The 18,581-nt window shown below is 38.3% G+C and overlaps 1 protein-coding gene across 7 annotated transcripts in view; it reads right to left on the bottom strand.

The window, feature by feature from the left end:
- RERE (arginine-glutamic acid dipeptide repeats) overlaps positions 1-18,581 on the bottom strand; it is a 409,123-nt gene that overhangs the window by 106,891 nt on the left and 283,651 nt on the right. For all 7 annotated transcript variants that reach the window (XM_058552817.1, XM_058552816.1, XM_058552812.1 and 4 more), the window contains one exon: positions 17,666-17,765. In XM_058552817.1, coding sequence (XP_058408800.1) covers positions 17,666-17,765 — 100 coding nt within the window. The remainder of the gene's footprint in view (positions 1-17,665; positions 17,766-18,581) is intronic.

Here is an 18,581-nt window from a genome sequence, read left to right on the forward strand (position 1 = left end):
CACACACAGCGCCAATGAATGCTGACTGGGGTGACATTCACTCTGTCTTTTTTTTTTTTTCAAATATTTATTTATTTATTTATCCCCCCCCCCCCCCGCAAAGCCCCAATAGATAGTTGTATGTCATAGCTGCACATCCTTCTAGTTGCTGCACGTGGGATGCAGCCCCAGCATGGCCGGAGAAGCGGTGTGCGCCCGGGATCCGAACCCGGGCCGCCAGCAGCGGAGCGTGCACACTTAACCGCCAAGCCACGGGGCCGGCCCTACTCTGTCTTGAAAAACTAAGATGACTTCACAGAATTTTCAAAACACAGAATAGGTTTTGAAAATCAACAATCAGTGTAATATGATTAACTTTGCCTATACTTAATGAAGAACAACAACCAAAATAAAAACACTACTCTAGGAGCAAGTGAAAACAGGCAGTGATATGTCTAGGTAACATCTCACTTATAACTAAATTTCCCACGGCTGATATAGCATTGCCATATTTCTTTCTTTTTTTTGAGGAAGACTGGCCCTGCACTAACCTCTGTTGCCGATCTTCCTTTTTTTTCCCCTCCCCAAAGCCCCAGTACGTAGTTGTATATCATAGTTGTGGAATTGTAGCTCTTCTATGTGGGACGCTGCCTCAGCATGGCTTGATGAGCGGTGAGTAGGTCTGCACCCATGATACGAACCGGTGAACTCTGGGCCGCCAAAGCGGAATGTGTGAACTTAACCACTCCGCCACCAGGCCAGCCCCACAGTATTTCTTATTCACAATTAGTTCCCACATAATATCGTGTTTAGAAATTAGCATATCACCATCTCCTGGCTATGGTGTTTTTAAAGGTTTTCTAAACCCACAGAATAGGAGCCTCAACCAGCAAGGTGATCAGAAAGTCAGCATCAAATACTGGGACTTCAATTGAGATTGGTAAACTATTTTTAAACTACGGAACAAACGAAACTCTGAATGTCTTGGGCATTCCTGACCATGTGTCTATTTTGAGGCTCTAATCTCACACCGTTTTCACAAACACAAATGCGTGGAAAGAAGAACGTGAGGAGGTTCTGGGACCAAAGTTATGGTTTTGGGAGTTCCGCAGAGTTGATATCTAAACAGAATAGGGTTCCTGGCTCTGGCTTTGATTCAAACTCTAGCTCTGCCACTAGCTATGTGATAACAGACAAGTTAATTACCTCTCTAAACCTCAGTTTTCTCAACTGCAGAAAAGGAGAATATAGAACCTATTCTGGAAGACCATTTAGGATGATGTAAGATATGCAGTAATATACCTGAGCATGATTCCTAGAGCATAGAAAATGTGTGATTAAGGACAGCTGGCCAAGAAGGGATAGGACTGATGACTGTCATGGGAAACAGCACTGGCGCTAAGGAAAGTGAACAAGCTTCAGAGCCCCAGAAGAACGAATGTGCTTCTACAATACGTAAAGACAGGATGCAAGATGGGACTGAGAAGTGAAACAACAGAGAACTTGACAATTGGTTGGGAACCTAGAGAAGTGCTGAGTCTGGGGAAACCAGGAAACTCAGGAGAGGGTTCCCAAGCTGTACTGGGAGGAGCAGCAGCCTGGTTAAAGGGCAGGGGGGCATCTCCTCTGCTCAGCAATGTGGCCCCTGATTTCTTCATCTGTAACAGAGGCTGAAGTAGGTCACTTTTGGAACTTGCAGTTTTTAACATTTCTTCTCTTTATAAAGAATTTTTTTAAAGGTGAAATACTAAAGAAAGAATATCCTAAAAAAAAAAAAATGAATAAATAAATTGTAATAACATTAATACATTCATTTAGAAAAATAAAAAAATAAAGACTATAACCACTAAACTTGGCCAAACTGCCCAGGCCAGGCTTCACTTACACCTTATGGGTTAAGGTTAGTGTCTCTTACTTTTCAGATCTCTGTGAAAGCTGAATAGTTTATGCCATAGGTCTTTAAGTGGAACTATGGATAATCACCTACACAGTTAATATGTATATAACCTCACTTCTTGGAAACAAAATCTTTCTTCCTGCTTTTTGTGTGTGAGTCTAGGCACAGGACATAAAGAAAGCACAACTGTCACAGACCTAAGGTGCTAACCAAGTGTTTGTAAGGGGAGGCTGACTCCTTAGAACTCAGCAAACCAATCAACTCACAGCAAGACTCAGCTTAACAATACAGAATGAGTGTAACTCTGACCACAGAGAGGAAAACTACTGGCAGATTCATGAATCTAGATTGTTTATGCTATTTTTCTGAATGATAATTATTTGTCAGTTTAGAAAGACCTATATGTCAGGCCACAAGTGGAAATTAAAACACTTTTTCACTTACTCCTAACATCCTCACAGACCTGAAAACTGAAAAACAACATATAAGGCTCTAACCTAGAGGGTAACGGAAAAAAACATAATTCTATCTATCTCACATAGGCACTAGTGAACCTATTCGTAAATGCTAAATTGAACTAGAAAGTACATGTGAATGGGCAGCTATGGGTCAATTTTAACCACATTCCTTCAGACAGTTAATTTAAAAAAATAAAAACAAAACCCTCAAACCCAGTTGCATCAGTATTAAGAGAAAAATATTTACAGAAACTGCTTTAAATCCTACTCAGTAGAATTTAGGTGCAGAAATAGCTGCTCCATCCATGGGGCTCAGCAACCTTAACCTCAGTGACTTTTGACAAGTAATTTTTGGTTGTATAAACAACAGCACACTTACTCGTTTGGGTCATGATGATAAAGTAATGGAACAGAAAATTAGAGACACATACACCAAAGCATGTGCGACTCCAGAGTTGGGAAACTTTCTGAGTGACTGCTCTTTCATCTGGAAACCTTAGCCAAAAACAGAGCTAATGACTAAGAATAAGCAAAAAGGCTCTGGACAGCCACAGTAACATCCTCAAGCAATGGTCCTTGAGAATTAAGAAGCCTCTCACTCTGGGCCTTAGACACTTAGCTTCCTCACAATTCTAGCTTTCCCATTCCAACAACGTATCTCAAAAGAACAAATGAGGGGCCAGTCCGGTGGCATAGCAGTTGAGTTCGCACGTTCTGCTTCAGCGGCCCGAGGTTCACTGGTTCAGATCCTGGGCGCGGGCCTACGCACCACTCATCAGGCCATGCTGAGGTGGCGTCCCATAAAGAAGAACTAGAAGGACCTACAACTAAGATACACAACTATGTGCTGGGGCTTTGGGGAGAAAAAAGAAAGAAGAAGAAGACTGGCAACAGACCTTAGCGCAGGGCCAATCTTTCCCCTCCTCCAAAAAAACAACAAATCAGAACGACTATGTGATATCAAAACAGAACAATAGCAGAAAAAGAGTGACTATGAAAGACCCAAAAACTTGGTGAACTATTATGCAAAGATAATAAGATCTCTCAAACAGTTGCACACAATTTTGTGTGATGGTCACTAGTAATGATGACTCAAAGGCATCAAAGTAAAGGCAGACTTGATTTGAGAACACATGAAAAGGTATACCTCATTTCTGTAATGGAAAAAAAAAAAAAAGGAGGAAAATTAAGAACCAACCTTCCTAAAAATGCTTAGAGAACTGGCATTCCAAAGTCCTGGAGTGAGCTGGAATATACAGTGCAACAAATACTGTAGGCAGGGAGAAAGCAGGCCAACTAACAGGCAGGGCAGTAGGAAGGGCAAGGGTGGGCATCAGTGTAGTTATCTAAGAAGCCCAGCAAGTGACTGGCTGTGGAGGAATGTCAGCCTCCCGGAAAAGAAGGTAGGCCAAGGCAACACAGCTTGTCAGAGTCTGGCAGGGCTGGGCTCAGGGCAGGGCTGTAGGACTAGAAACCGGAACAGACGGCAGAGACTTAAAAGAGCAATAGCTTCAAGGGTAGCCAGGGATTACTCCAAGCCATCTTAGAGATCAACCCGACAAGCAACACAAGACCTTGCCCCCGAGGTCCCCTGAGGAGCAGATGCCCTCCCTACTCTATCAGGCCCAGGTTAGGCTGGGGCAGCCTGGGTCCAGAGCTGTGTGGGTCTAGGGTAGAGCTGAGAAAGAAATACTCAGCAACTTGACAGGTCAGAATAAATCAGTTAATATGGTAGTTATACATGACAATTCTATTATCTAAATAACTGTTCTTTGCACCAAGAAAACCAAATACACTATACTATATACTAATACAAATACTATAGTATTTTATAAATCAAATGTCCTCAGATGTTACAGAAATATCATAGGCACTACCAGAAATATTTTTATACTCTCTATATCAAAAAGTCTACACTTAAATCTAAATAAATCATAACTGATAGAAAAGGTTAGGAAATAAACTATTACCAAAAAAATTAAAAATAAGTACTATAATTTAGTAACAAGTTATATAATAGTAAAACCCAACTGCGGCAGGCCGAAAAATGACCATCAGAAGATATCCACATCAAATCCCTGGAACATCTGATTGTGGCCTTATTTAGAAAAAGAGGGCTGACCCAGTGGTACAAGCGGTTAGGTGCGCGCGCTTCGCTGTAGTGGCCTAGGGTTTGCCGGTTCGGATCCCGGGCATGCACCGACGCACTGCTTGTTGAGCCATGCTGTGGCGGCGTCCCATATAAAGTGGAGGAAGATGGGCATGGATGTTAGCCCAGGGCCAGTCTTCCTCAGTAAAAAGAGGAGGATTGGCAGATGTTAGCTCAGGGCAGATCTTCCTCACCAAAAAAAAAAAAAGAAAGAAAGAAAGAAAGAAAAAGAATCTTTGCAGATGTGATTAAGTTAAGGATCTTGAGATGAGGAGATAATTCTAGATTATCCAGGTGGGCCCTATATCCTCAAGCATCCTTATAAAAGAGAGGCAGTAGAAAAACATAGAATTGAGAAGATGCAGACACACAAGGGCAAGGCAATGTGAAGAGAGCAGAGAAAGATATGGCCACAAACCATGGAATGCCAGTAGCCACCAGCAGCTAGAAGAGGCAAGGAACGATTCTCCTCCTATGGAGGCAGAGGGAGCATGGCCCAGCCAACACCTTGATGTTGAACTTCTGGCCCCCTCAACTGGGAGAGAACAAATTTCTGTTGGTTTAACCCAAGCTTGTGGTAATTTGTTATAGCAGCCACAGGAAACTAATATACCAACCTTCAAAATTTGGGGGTAAAAAATTATCTAAGAGAGCTATAAAAAAGTATTCTCAAGTATACTCCAAAACTAGTATCGGAAAAATACATACTAAGACAAATGTTATAAATTTTAGTATTCTATAGTACATTTTAGAACTTATGGTAATACATGAGCCCTTACAAAATTCATGGGCCTACTTTGTTCTAAGATTAAATGCTTACTTAGATTACCAACACTTTCATCAAATGCCCTTCTATAAGGGCTTTGCAAAGAGCAGGGACTCAATCATGTTTAGTACTGAATAAATCAATGAATCAATGATTTTCTTAAGCCTCTTCTTAAATGTAAAAAGGCTAAGGGCTTTTATCCTGATCCTAAATACTTATTCTGTTAATATTAATGCTTAATAGGGTCACAGATGGTAAAATTCTAACTGATTAATGTTAAGTAGACATTTTTCAAAATAGCAGGTAATCTCAAAACATTTTACCAGTCTTCAGCATGGAAAAAACTATCTGAGAAAAAAGTTTCTTAAATTAGTAAACAAACTTTCTAACTTTTGCCAAACCAAAGTAAAAGCTGAATCACATTCCTCAGGTGCTACTGAGAGCCTAGGAAAAAGGATGGAGCTGCACGACAGGCTGCAGCATGAAGGATTTTTACTGGCTGGACAGCAAATCCCGAAAGTTGCAGATTCACTGGACATTTCAAGAGGACTGCTAGAAGGCACTGGCCTCAATTCTATCCTGTCCTTAAGTTTGAATTATTATGTATATAAATATATGGCAGGGTGTGCTTATTAATCTGTAGGTGATAACCATACTCACAATCTCACAGAATTGTTATGAAGATTAAATGAATTCACTCATAAAAAGCACTTTAAAATCTGCCTAACATATAAGCACTCAACCAACAAATAAATTTTAACTTTATTGTTGTTGTTTTAATGACATAAGGCAGCTGACCAACAGTTGGTACCTAATAAAACGCAAGTAACAGTGATAAAAACTTAAGATCCTATGCCTGGTTCAAAAATCAGTCAATGCGGGGGGCCGGCCCGGTGGGGGAGCAGTTAAGTGTGTGCGCTCCGCTTCAGTGGCACAGGGTTCACAGGTCTGGATCCCGGGTGTGCACCAATACACGCTTGTCAAGCCATACTGTGGCAGCGTCTCATATACAGTAGAGGAAGATGGGCACAGATGTTAGCCCAGGGCCAATCTTCCTCAGCAAAAAGAGGAGGATTGGCACCGGATGTTAGCTCAGGACTAATCCTCCTCACAAAAAAAAAAAAAAAAAAAAAAATCAGTCAATGGGGCCAGCCCCATGGCCTGGTGGTTAAGTTCGGTGCACTCTGCTTCGACGGCCTGGGTTTGTGGGTTTGGATCCCAGCTGCAGACCTACACCACTTGTCAGCCATGCTGTGGCAGCTATCCACACACAAAATAGAGGGAGACTGGCACATATGTTAGCTCACGGTGAACCGTCCTCACGCAAAAAGAGGAAGATTGGCAACAGATGTTAGCTCAGGGCCAATCTTCCTCACCAAAAAAAATCAGTCAAAAAGCTGAGGGTAGGAGAGAAATGGCTTAGCAAAGGCAAATACACAAAGAAAAATGAAACAAAACAAGACAAAAACGAATGTGATGAACGCACATCCATAAAACCTTAGACTGCATTAAGAAGATGAACTTCAGAATAACTGAGGTGGTATCTCCTTGCCAGCTTATGCTGATCAGTTCTGGGGAATATGCTCTAGTGCAGGTGTCACATTTTAAAGACATACCGACAAAGCTGACCAGAAGGAGAAATAAAAAGGTTATACATAAAAATGGTTAATACTACACCATAGATGAAACTCGAAATCATTACCCTCAGTGAAAGAAGGCAGTTACAAAAGACTACATATTGTATAATTCCATGTATATGAAATGTCCAAAATGGGCAAATTCATAGAGATGGAAGGTAGAATAGTGGCCGCCTAGGGGTAAGGAGAGGGGGAAATGGGGAGTGACTGCTAATGAGTACAAGTTTCCCTTTGGGGGGATGAAAATGTTCTAAAATTGATTGTGGTGATGGTTGCACAAATCTGTGAATATACTAAAAACCATTAATTGTACACTTTAAATGGGTGAAATATATAGTATGTGAATTATATCTCAAAAAGCTATTATACAAAAAATGAGAGAAAAGAAAAGAAAGCAAGAAATGGCTAAAGAAATCTCGGAGTGGTTCACAAGGAAAAGCAAAGTGGGGCCACAGTTATGAACAGAGGCATCAGGAGCACGACAAAGGAGAAGAACTTACAGCAGGACTCGTCTGTCGGAATTATCACAAATGAAATCACTGCTGCGTAACTAATGAAGGTGCCATTCCCAGAGGGTCTTCATATAAGTGGCCTTTTATCTCCCCATCCACCCCTGAGAAACTTTGACAATGTTCTCTGTCCTAGTTAGGGGTAAGAACAGAGTGGGGCATAAAATTCTACTTTAAGTAAAGGTACAGATTATCTAAAAAGGAACAAAATATTAAAGCATTAAATTTAAAAAGTCATCTTCATCTAAATGAGACAAAAAAAAATAAATCACATAATTGTCTTAGAAGTGTTGTTGCCTGGAACTTTTCAACAGAAGTGAATTTATGAAGTTCTCAGCCTAAAGGGAACCACATTGGTAAATTTCTAAATAATTTTCAAAACGTTTCTAATTGGTCAAAGTACAATAAATAAAAACTCAAATTTGTATAGTATCATGCTGATAATCAGTTGAAAAGGCCTTGGTTATACTAAAAACTCCAACTGCATGGTTTCTTCCTGCATCTTCACTTATGCTGTAATTAACAATATTACATGCAGTAGACTCTACTATCTTGTTATGGCATAAATAAAACACTAGCGAAGGTGCCTGTCAAGATTGATTTATATAAGGTGCTGTTCTGAAATCTACTGGGTTTCCAAAATAAGAAACCACATAGCTTATCAACTTTTCCCATTACTCTTTTCAATGACAAATCAAAACCCTGAGAGAAAAACCACCACTATCCTACAACCATTTAATGTTGTTAATCTGAATGGAGAATAGTAAAAAGAGAAGAATTTAAGTAAAGGGTGTGGGTGTGGAATGAATGTCAGAAGAATCCTGATCATGTGCTTTAGACAAACTGTAATAAAAGGGCCTCCTGTCAATGCCTTATTTGGGAGCTGAGAAATACTCGACATTCATTTCAGTCCTATGTACTGCAAAGCTAATCCAGGGCCAGATGCTTTAGTCAAGTCTACTAACGATGAACTAATAGGAAATCTCTGACAGAAATTCTATAGACTTTTTTTTTCCTTTTTTTTTTTTTTTTTGTGAGGAAGATCAGCCCTGAGCTAACATCCATGCCAATCCTCCTCTTTCTGCTGAGGAAGACTGGCCTGGGGTAACATCTGTGCCCACCTTCCTCCACTTTTTATATAGGACGCTGGCACAGCATGGCCTGACAAGCAGTGTATCAGTGCGCACCCGGGATCCGAACCTGGGCCGCCAGCAGCGGAGTGCACACACTTAACTGCTAGGCCACGGGCCGGCCCCCTAGACTTAATTTTTTAGAATAAAAGAGAGAAAGATAAAAATGATTCTTAGAGTAGATTTATCTGCATACTCTGCTATGCCAACTTTACATTACCAAGTTCTGGGTGATCAAATGTGATTTGGATTGAACCTGATTTATTTATTCAGTCATTCAACAAATATTCAATGCCTCTCTACCATGCATGAGGCATCTGGCTGTGGCTCAGAAAACAAAGATGATTAATACTCAATGGTTAACAAATAGTGATATTTATAGATCAGAGATAAAAAACTAACTATTAAGCTATGGCAGGCTTGACTCCTTTGTTGAAGGAGATGTGGGTGTGCATAAATAAATAAGCAAACAATTATATACTCTCTTGAATATGTAAAAAGCTTAATCCAAATGTCTAACAGCCATCCATATTTCAGGGAATAAAACTGTGCAGGCAGAGGTGAAATCTTTGCTGCATGATTATAAATTTGACTTATATATAGTGAACATAGATATGCTAGAGTCAGTGAGAGAAGGTAAACATAAAAATGCAAATAGGTTTCTGAGAAAAAGAACTTGAATTTTATTAGGAAATGGGAAAGGTACCTGAGCTGAAAGAATGAAATCCAATAGCAATTTAGTAAAAATAAGTCAGCATGATAATTTCTAGAAAACCTTAGTCTCAAATCATAGGGCCCTGCTGCAGTTTCTAAGAATAAACATAAAGGTCTATTTTGTAAAAGGCCAAATAAATGCAAGCACTTAAAGGTGGCTGAATTAATCCCATTAGAATAATACAAGACACCTGTATGTTATATAGCATTATGTTTACAAATTATAAGTAAAAAGTGTACAGATGAGCCTAATAAAAACTAGATATGAAGAAACACATACCTGGAACAATACATACACTAACATTTCTAAGATCCTCCAGAGGGCGCACCATTGCTTTGTCATATTTTAACATAATATTATTTAACATAACATAAATTGTAAATAAAACAATTTTACATTCACAGGTGTTCACAATTAAAATATTAAAATATAATAAAACATATCTTTGCTGACACACATGAAGGAGTATGTCCACTGTCATTACGAACACCTTCTTCTTCCAATAAGAGAGGCCAACATGTTTATTACATCTTCTTCCTCTATATCAGTACAAAACTGTTATTTAAGAAGCAAAAAGATAAAAAACACATTTTAACATGAGCAAGCAAACAAAGAACAACTGTGTACCTAACTATTCTGCAAGTTCACCACTGGACCAAAAGAAGTAAGTCACATGGGGATGAAAATAAGATATTTATACATTAACTCCTTCTGTGATCCTCCAATGAGGGTTCTGCTATTAAGAATGTACTCATGTGGTTCAAGTTTTATATAACCTAAGAACCATCTGCATTAAATTAAAACAGACTAAACACTCCAAACAAAAGGTAGAGCTTGCCAGACTGGATAAAAAAGCAAGAAACAACTAAAGAACTACAGTAAGGAAGAGATGTACTTTAAGTAAAAAGAAAAAGCAAGATTCAAAGTAAGAAGCTGGAAGAAGATACACCACACAGACAAGCGTAAGAAAGGTAGAGTAGTTGTACTAACATCAGAGAAAACTGAGCTCAAGACAAAGAGTATTACTAGACACAAAGACGGTCACACCAAAAAGGTAAAAGGGTCAACACACAGAGAAAGAGAAATACTACAAATGTTCATGCGCCTAACCATACAACTTCCAAACATACGAAGCAAAAACTAACAGAAGCAAAAGAAAAAATAACCAAATCCATCATAATAGTTCAAGACTTTAATACATCTCTCTTAGTAACTGATAATACAATTAGATAAAAGAATTAGTATGACACAGATCTGAATAATAATATCAAACACTTTAAAGAAACTAACAATTATATAATAGTACACCCAATAACTGCAGAATATAAATTCATTGCAAGTGCACATAGAACATGCACCATGAGAAATCACCAGCTGAGCCAAGAAACAAGTCTCAGTAGATTTCTTTTTTTTTTTAAAGATTTTATTTATTTATTTTTCCCCCAAAGCCCCAGCAGATAGTTGTCTGTCATAGCTGCACATCCTTCTAGTTGCCGTATGTGGGACACGGCCTCAGCATGGCCAGAGGAGCGGTGCGTCGGTGCGCACCCGGGATCCGAACCCGGGCCCCCGGCAGCACAGCGCGCGCATTTAACCGCCAAGCCACGGGGCCGGCCCTCAGTAGATTTCAAAAGACTAAAATCTTACTGGGTACTCTCTGGCCACAATAGAACTAAATTAGAAATCAATAACATGCAAAAAAAAAAAAAAAAAAAAAAGAGACAGAAAACAATCTCAAGTATCTGGTAATTAAGCAACTTAATTCTAAATAACGCATCGGTAAAAGAAGAAATCACACAAAAAAAATTTAAATTTTTTTTTTTTTTTTGTGAGGGAGATCAGCCCTGAGCTAACATCTGTGCTAATCCTCCTGTTTTTGCTGAGGAAGACCGGCTCTGAGCTAACATCTATTGCCAATCCTCCTCCTTTTTTATTTCCCCAAAGCCCCAGTAGATAGTTGTACGTCATAGTTGCACATCCTTCTAGTTGCTGTATGTGGGACGCAGCCTCAGCATGGCCGGAGAAGCAGTGCGTCGGTGCGCGCCCGGGATCCGAACCCCGGCTGCCAGTAGCGGAGTGTGCGCACTTAACCACTAAGCCCCCGGGCCGGCCCAATTTAAATATTTTTAACTGAATGATATGAGAGAACAACAAATCAAAATTTGTGATAAAATCAGTTATCTAAGATCCCACTTTAGGAAGCCAGGGGAAAAATAATCAAATTTACCCAAAATAAGTAGAAAAGAAATAATAAAAATAAGATTAGAGATCACTGAAATAGAAAACAAATAGAGAAAATCAATGAAACCAAATGCGAATTACCAAAAAGATCAATAATGTTGATAAACCTCTATTTAGACTGATTAAGAGGAAACAAATTAGCAACATTAGGAAGGAAAGAAGGGTCAAAATCAGATCCTCCTATGGACGTTAAAAAGATAATACAAGAATAATCTGAATTTTTACCAATAAATTTGATAATCTAGATGAAATAGACAAAACGTTTAAAAGACACAGATGAACAGATTACCAAAACTGACACATGAAGAAATATAATCTGAATAGGCCTGTGTCTATTTGTAATTTTAAACTTTCCATAAAAAATATTTAGGCCCAGGGCCGGCCCCGTGGCTTAGCGGTTAAGTGCGTGCGCTCTGCTGCTGGCGGCCTGGGTTCGGATCCTGGGCGTGCACCGACGCACCACTTCTCCGGCCACGCTGAGGCCGCGTCCCACGTACAGCAGCTAGAAGGATGTGCAACTGTGACATACAACTATCTACTGGGGCTTTGGGGGAAAAAATAAATAAATAATATTATAAAAAATATATATATATTTAGGCCCAGATGGCTTCACTGTGAATTGTATGAAACATTTAATGACAACAAAAATATCAATCCTTCACAAACTCTTTAAGAAAAGTGTAGGAGGAAATATTTCCCAACTAATTTTTTGAAGTCAGTATTACTCTGATATCAAAACCAGACAAAGATATTACAAAGAAAGAAGACTACAGCTCAACAACCCTCATGAACACAAACGTTAAGGTTCTTAAACTATGAGCAAACTGAATTCACTAGTACATAATGACCAAGCAGAATTTATCCTAGGAATGCACAGTTGGTTTAACATTTGAAATTAATCAATGTAATTCAACAAATATTAACAGAATAAAGTAGAGTCATGCATCCCTTAACAATGGAGATACGTTCTGAGAAATGCCTCGTTAGGCAATTGCATCGTTGTGCTAACATCATAGGTGGTATAGCCTACTACACACCTAGATTATATGGTACTAATCTATGAGACCACTGTCATATATGCAGTCTGTTGTTAAACGAAATGTCGCTATGTGGTGCACGACTGTAAAACAACCACATGATCATCTCATTAGATACAAAAGAAAAAAAAAGCATCTGACAAAATCCAATGCACATTCATGATAAAAATCTCAACAAACTTAGATATAAAAGGGAACATTCTCAACTTGATTAAACAACAACAAAAACCTTGCACTGTACTTAATTGTGAATGACAATGTTTCTTCCTTAAAATGAGAAAGAAGGCAAAGATGTCCACTCTTATCATTTCTATTCACTATTGTACTAGAGGTCCAAACAAGCGCAATGAAGGACAAAAAAGAAATAAACACATAAATTAGAAAGGAAGAGGCAAAACTGTCTTTACTTGCAAATGACATAACCGTCTACACAGAAAATCTTAAGGAACCAACCAGAAAGCTACTAGCAGCTAGCAGGGCCAAAGGACACAAGGTCAACACATAAAAATTGATTGTATTTCTATCCTATTGATGAACTTTTAGAAATTAAAATTTAAAAATACGATTTTATTAACAATAGAATCTTCTCACAGTAATTACCTAGGGATAAATTTAACAAATAAGTGTAAGACCTATACACTGAAAACTACAAAACCTTACTCAAAAAAATTAAAGAAACCTTTTTTTCCCCCCCCGAAAGCCCCAGTAGATAGTTGTATGTCATAGCTGCACACCCTTCTAGTTGCTGTATGTGGGACGCGGCCTCAGCATGGTCGGAGAAGCGGTGCGTAGGTGCGCGCCCGGGATCTCAACCCGGGCCACCAGCAGCAGAGCGCGCGCACTTAACCGCTAAGCCACAGGGCCGGCCCTAAAGAAACCTTTTTTAAAAATGGAGAGATATATCATGTTCATGGACCAGAAGCTTCAACGTTAAGATGTCAATTCTTCCCAAATTGATCCACAGATTCAATGTAATCCCAATTAAAATTCCATCAGGCCTTTTTAAAAATAGAAACTGGCAAACTGATTCTAAAATTTATATGGAAATAAAATGACGTAAAATAGCCAAAGCAATCTTAAAAAACAAATACAAAGTAGGAAGACTTAACGCTACCTGAGTTCCTCTAAAGCTACAGCATTCAAAATATAGAGGTACTAATAAACGCATAGATATTAGATCAGTGAAACAGAATAGAATCCAGAAAAAGATCCAAACATATACAAGCAACTGATGTTCAATAAAGGTATCAAGGCAATTAAATGAGAAAAGTCCGTTTTCAACAAATGTTGTTCCAACAACTGGCACCTGTGTAGAAAAGAATATACTTTCACCTCCTACCTCACATCACATACAAAATTAACTCTCAATGAATCACAGACCTAAATGTAAGAACTCAAACTTCAAGAAGAAAGCACAGAAACAATTTTTGTAATCATAGAGTGATCAAGGATACTTTCATGAAAGGAAAATGATACACTGGACTTACAGCAAAATTAAATATTTTGCTCTTTGAAAGATACCATTACAAAAAAAGTCATAGTATGTGAGAAAATATTCACAATACATATATCAAAGGAGTCGTATCTGCAATATAAAAAGAATTCTTACAACTAAATTATACTAAAGGACAAATAACTCAATTTTTAAAATTGGGCAAAAGATTTGATTGGTCAAAAGATACGTCACAAAAGAAGATACACAAATGGTCAATAAGACATGAAAAGATGTTCAACATCATGAACAGTCCGGAAATTCAAGTTAAAACCTCAATGAGGTAGCACTACACAACCCTTTAGAATGGCTAATATTAAAAAGACTGACATCAAGTCTTGCTGAGAATGCTAAAGAACTGAAATCCTAACCCACTGCTGATGGGAATGTAAAATGGTACCACCACTTTGGAAATCTGTTTGACAGATTCTTAAAAAGCCACCTGCACACATAAAATCCTGCCAGTTCACTCCCAGGTATTTACCCAAAAGAAATGAGAATATATGTCTACACAAAGACTTGTATTACAACAACATGCATAACACCTTTACTCATAATGGGCAGAAGCTTGGAAATAACCCAGATATCTATCACCAGGTGAACAGATAAAATATGGTGAATAGCCATACACTGGGATACTACTCAGCAATGAAAAGGAATGAACTATTGACACCACAACAATATAAATGAATCTCAAAATCATTATGCTGAAAGAAACCAGGCCCAAAAGACTATATACGGTATTATTCCATTCATACAACATTCTAGAAAATACAACCTAATCTATAATGAGAGAAAACACTCCAGTGGCTGTCTGAAGCTGGAAGCAGCAAGGGATTATAAGAGGGCACGAGGCAACCTTTGGGAGTGTTGGAAATGTTTTGTATCTTGATCATTATAGTAATTCCATTGCTTATACATCTGAGAAAACTCATCAAATTGCATACTTTAAACCAGAGCAGTTTATTATACATGAATTATATTCCAATAAATTGTTTTAAAAATTGCACACTAAAAACCTCATTTGTGAATAATGCAGAAAAAACTGAGTCAAAACCAGAAGAGTTTATATTTAAAAACATGTCCATATAATTGCCATAAAGAACTGACAGTTCAAAAATGTTCTATTAGTGACTGCAGTTTTAAAAATTAAACTATTTATTTAAATTCATTTAAATTTAAATAGTCCTACTGGGATGTTAAACACACTCTAATGTGGCCATACTGCAGATTTCATATAAATTTCTATATTGTCATGGGAAATAGGAAATAGACACCAGGTTTATTCTAAATTGATAAACGTGTAACCTTGTTTTGACTCTATGCTACACTCTAAGAAAACAATAAATACTTCTCACATGAGAATGTATTTATCTTTTTAATTTATTACTTAACACTGCTCAGAACCTCCATTACTTCGAGGAAGTCAAAATAGACATTAACTTCTCACACAATTTTTCCATTCACTTCACTTCTCATTAAAGAAAGAGCGTACAATCAAAATTCTCTGTGAGCCAGCACAACAATGAAGTACAAAAATTAAAACAGCCACTAAATTTTTCCACTGACCACAAAATGAGCACACAACTCAGTCTGCTGATGGCTAAATGCACTTGTATTGCATAACCCAAGACACCTGAGCCATTTGGGCTTGCCTACACAGGAAGAATTTCAAATGATGGGAAGGGAGTTTCACAGAAATAAAAACTCAAAAAACCAAAAACCCTCTGGCAATGCTTAAGAAAACTTCAGAAGGAACTTGCTACAAAAGACCCTGCGCAAAAACAGCCCAAATTATTTCTGTACAGAAGTACGTTCTACAGAATCGTTAGAGGGTTTGGAATGAGAACAAATCAGATAAATTCAGGAAAGTGCCCAAAATAGACATTTAATTAAATATGGCAACATCTTCATTATCCAAAATTAAGTTAATCAACATAGTTATGAAAGGAGAATTTTTTTCATAAAGCTTTTATACCAAAAACTCAACAGAAAACAAGCTCATATCAAAGAGTTACTTTGAATATATACACACTTTTTTAGGGTATTTTGAATTCACAGACATTCACACCTACATCTGTTATAGCCACTGTTTGCAGTATCACCAATCTCTGAGTCTCAGTTTCCTCAACTATAAAATTATCCTAAAGGCCCCTTCTGGCTCTATCATTATTATGTTCATAATAAAGATTCCTTACAAAAACAAGAACTCGAAGCATCAAATAGGTGAGAAAGTAAAACAAATATACATATGAGAATGTGAAGAATTGCTCAGTTATTTAGAACATGGAATATTTGCAGCAAGATCATTCAGCCTCCAACATACAAGACACTATTATGTTACATAACACCCAAGAAACACAACTAGACCAGGAATAAAAAACAACCGTATCATCCAGATACCTACATGTTTCCTTGAAAGCAAACTGTACAGTAGAAAGATCCCTAAATAGGGAATCTGAGTTGTTTTCTACCGTCCATTATGAACTTTTTTGGATTGTTGGCATTCAACAAGTCATTTGGCCTTTCTGAGCCTTGGGTTCTTATCTATTTAGAGACCAAACATATGATCTCAAAAGTCCCTTCCAACTATAGTGACCTCTCAAGAAAAACAAAAAGCGTGCTTAAATTATATTTAATCATGAAAAGAGTTGCTCAGCTTCATGTTCAATATTCTATGTAAATATACATAACCATGTAGACCCTTTACTAATATATCAGGAATCCATAAAAATTCACTATCGCTTCTTCAGATTTGATGATTTCATATTAGCAACCACACAGAGAAGAATTATTTCAAGAAACTTTAAAATACATTAATTTTCCTATACAGACCTATAGGATATAGTCTAAGGTCAAAAAGGAGTGTCCAAAAAAGTCAACAGGTTTCAGTAATCATATTGTTTGTTATTCTGAGCTGCTCTATGAGTTACAGCATTAAAGCAGATGAGTCATCATGGTGGGATGTCATGCAACCAACTCAGCACTTTAGGCTCACTTGTTACATTTACTTTAGATACTTTTAAGGATTGTTATCTTTAAAACTTAATTTTGTTTTATAATCACATAAAATATTTACATGGTTCCAAAGTCAAATGTATAAAAAAACAAATTTGTTCAAAGAAGTCTAGCTTCTTCTCTATTCCCTCCATGCCCTTTCAAATATACGGCTGCAGACATAGAGAAGCAAGGGAAGAGCATTCCCTCTGGATTCAAATCTTGGGTGTATGACCTCGGATTGTGACAATCTCTCTAAACTTATTTCCTTGTGTCTACCATGGTGATAATTATAGAACCTACTTGAGAGAGGTGTTGTGAGGATTAAATAAGATCATGTATACAGAGTACTTGGCTTTATGAGGTCTCAGAGTAAAGACTAACCACTCGCAATTAGGCTCTCATTTGAGGCTCACCACAATGCTGGAGTACAGACACAGATTAGGAAATGAACCTGGAGGTGCTGCATCACTGACCTGAGGTCATGGAGCTTTAGGGCCAAGACCACGACTGATTTTTCAATCCCAGTACCACACCACAGTACTCATTCCTAAGATTCCAGGCTTCTTCATGTTCCATGCTCATCATATATTCCCTACAGACAGCACAGCGTGAAAAAGAACTTTCTTCCCACCCAGGGCAACTTCAAAAGACTCACTGTGTTCAGTGCATTGAGTGTGGTGTCATCCCGAGATGCTGCAACACAGCCATCTTCCGTTGAACCTCCATCACACATCCCTGCAAATGCTGCCATGCTCCTTGGAAGATAGGAAGGCAAAACATCAGTTCAGAAATGTTAACCCTCAATTTTCAGAGCATATTTTCAACTCAGGCCAAGTTCCAATACTACATGCATGATAAGTCAGAGTTCTCAGTCCTGCCTCCGCTCTTGCTAAAAAAAAAAAAAAATTTAAGTTCCTCTACAGTTCACCTTTCACTCACTCAGAAAGAGAAATGTTACTTTTACTCAGGTCCATTTGTGTCATTTCTTCCCATGCTTTATCAGAACTCAGATTTTAGCTTGAGGGCATGAATAATCTAAAACTATATGTCACAACAGTCGCCTAGATTAGAATCTTTGGAGAGAAAAGTCTCCAGAAAACATATGAAATTAAATCCTCTGCAACTTTACTTCATTCCTTTCATGCTACAAATGAACTACCTTTAGGCAAATTACAAGTAAAAATGAGGGGCCGGCCTGGTGGCATAGCGGCTAAGTTTGCACGCTTCACTTCGATGGGCTGGGGTTTGAAGGTTCAGATCCTGGGGGCGGACCAATGCACCACTTGTCAAGTCATGAGGTGGTGGCGTCCCGTATAAAGTAGAGGAAGATGGGCACGGACGGTGGCCCTGGGCCAATCTTCCTCAGCAAAAAGAGGAGGGTTGGTAACAGATGTTAGCTCATGGCTAATCTTACTCACACACACTCAAAAAAGTATAAATGAGAGGTAAAAAGAATTCTTCGTAGTCATTCACTCCGCAGAAGCATTCCTATCTCTACTGTAAGCCTCCATGCGCTGCTGACCACAGAGCAGTCCGAGAGAAAATTCAGTGGCCTGGCCTTGTTTTAGTGT

The sequence above is a fragment of the Diceros bicornis genome, chromosome 13 (assembly GCF_020826845.1).
Source record: "Diceros bicornis minor isolate mBicDic1 chromosome 13, mDicBic1.mat.cur, whole genome shotgun sequence".
NCBI lineage: Eukaryota > Metazoa > Chordata > Mammalia > Perissodactyla > Rhinocerotidae > Diceros > Diceros bicornis.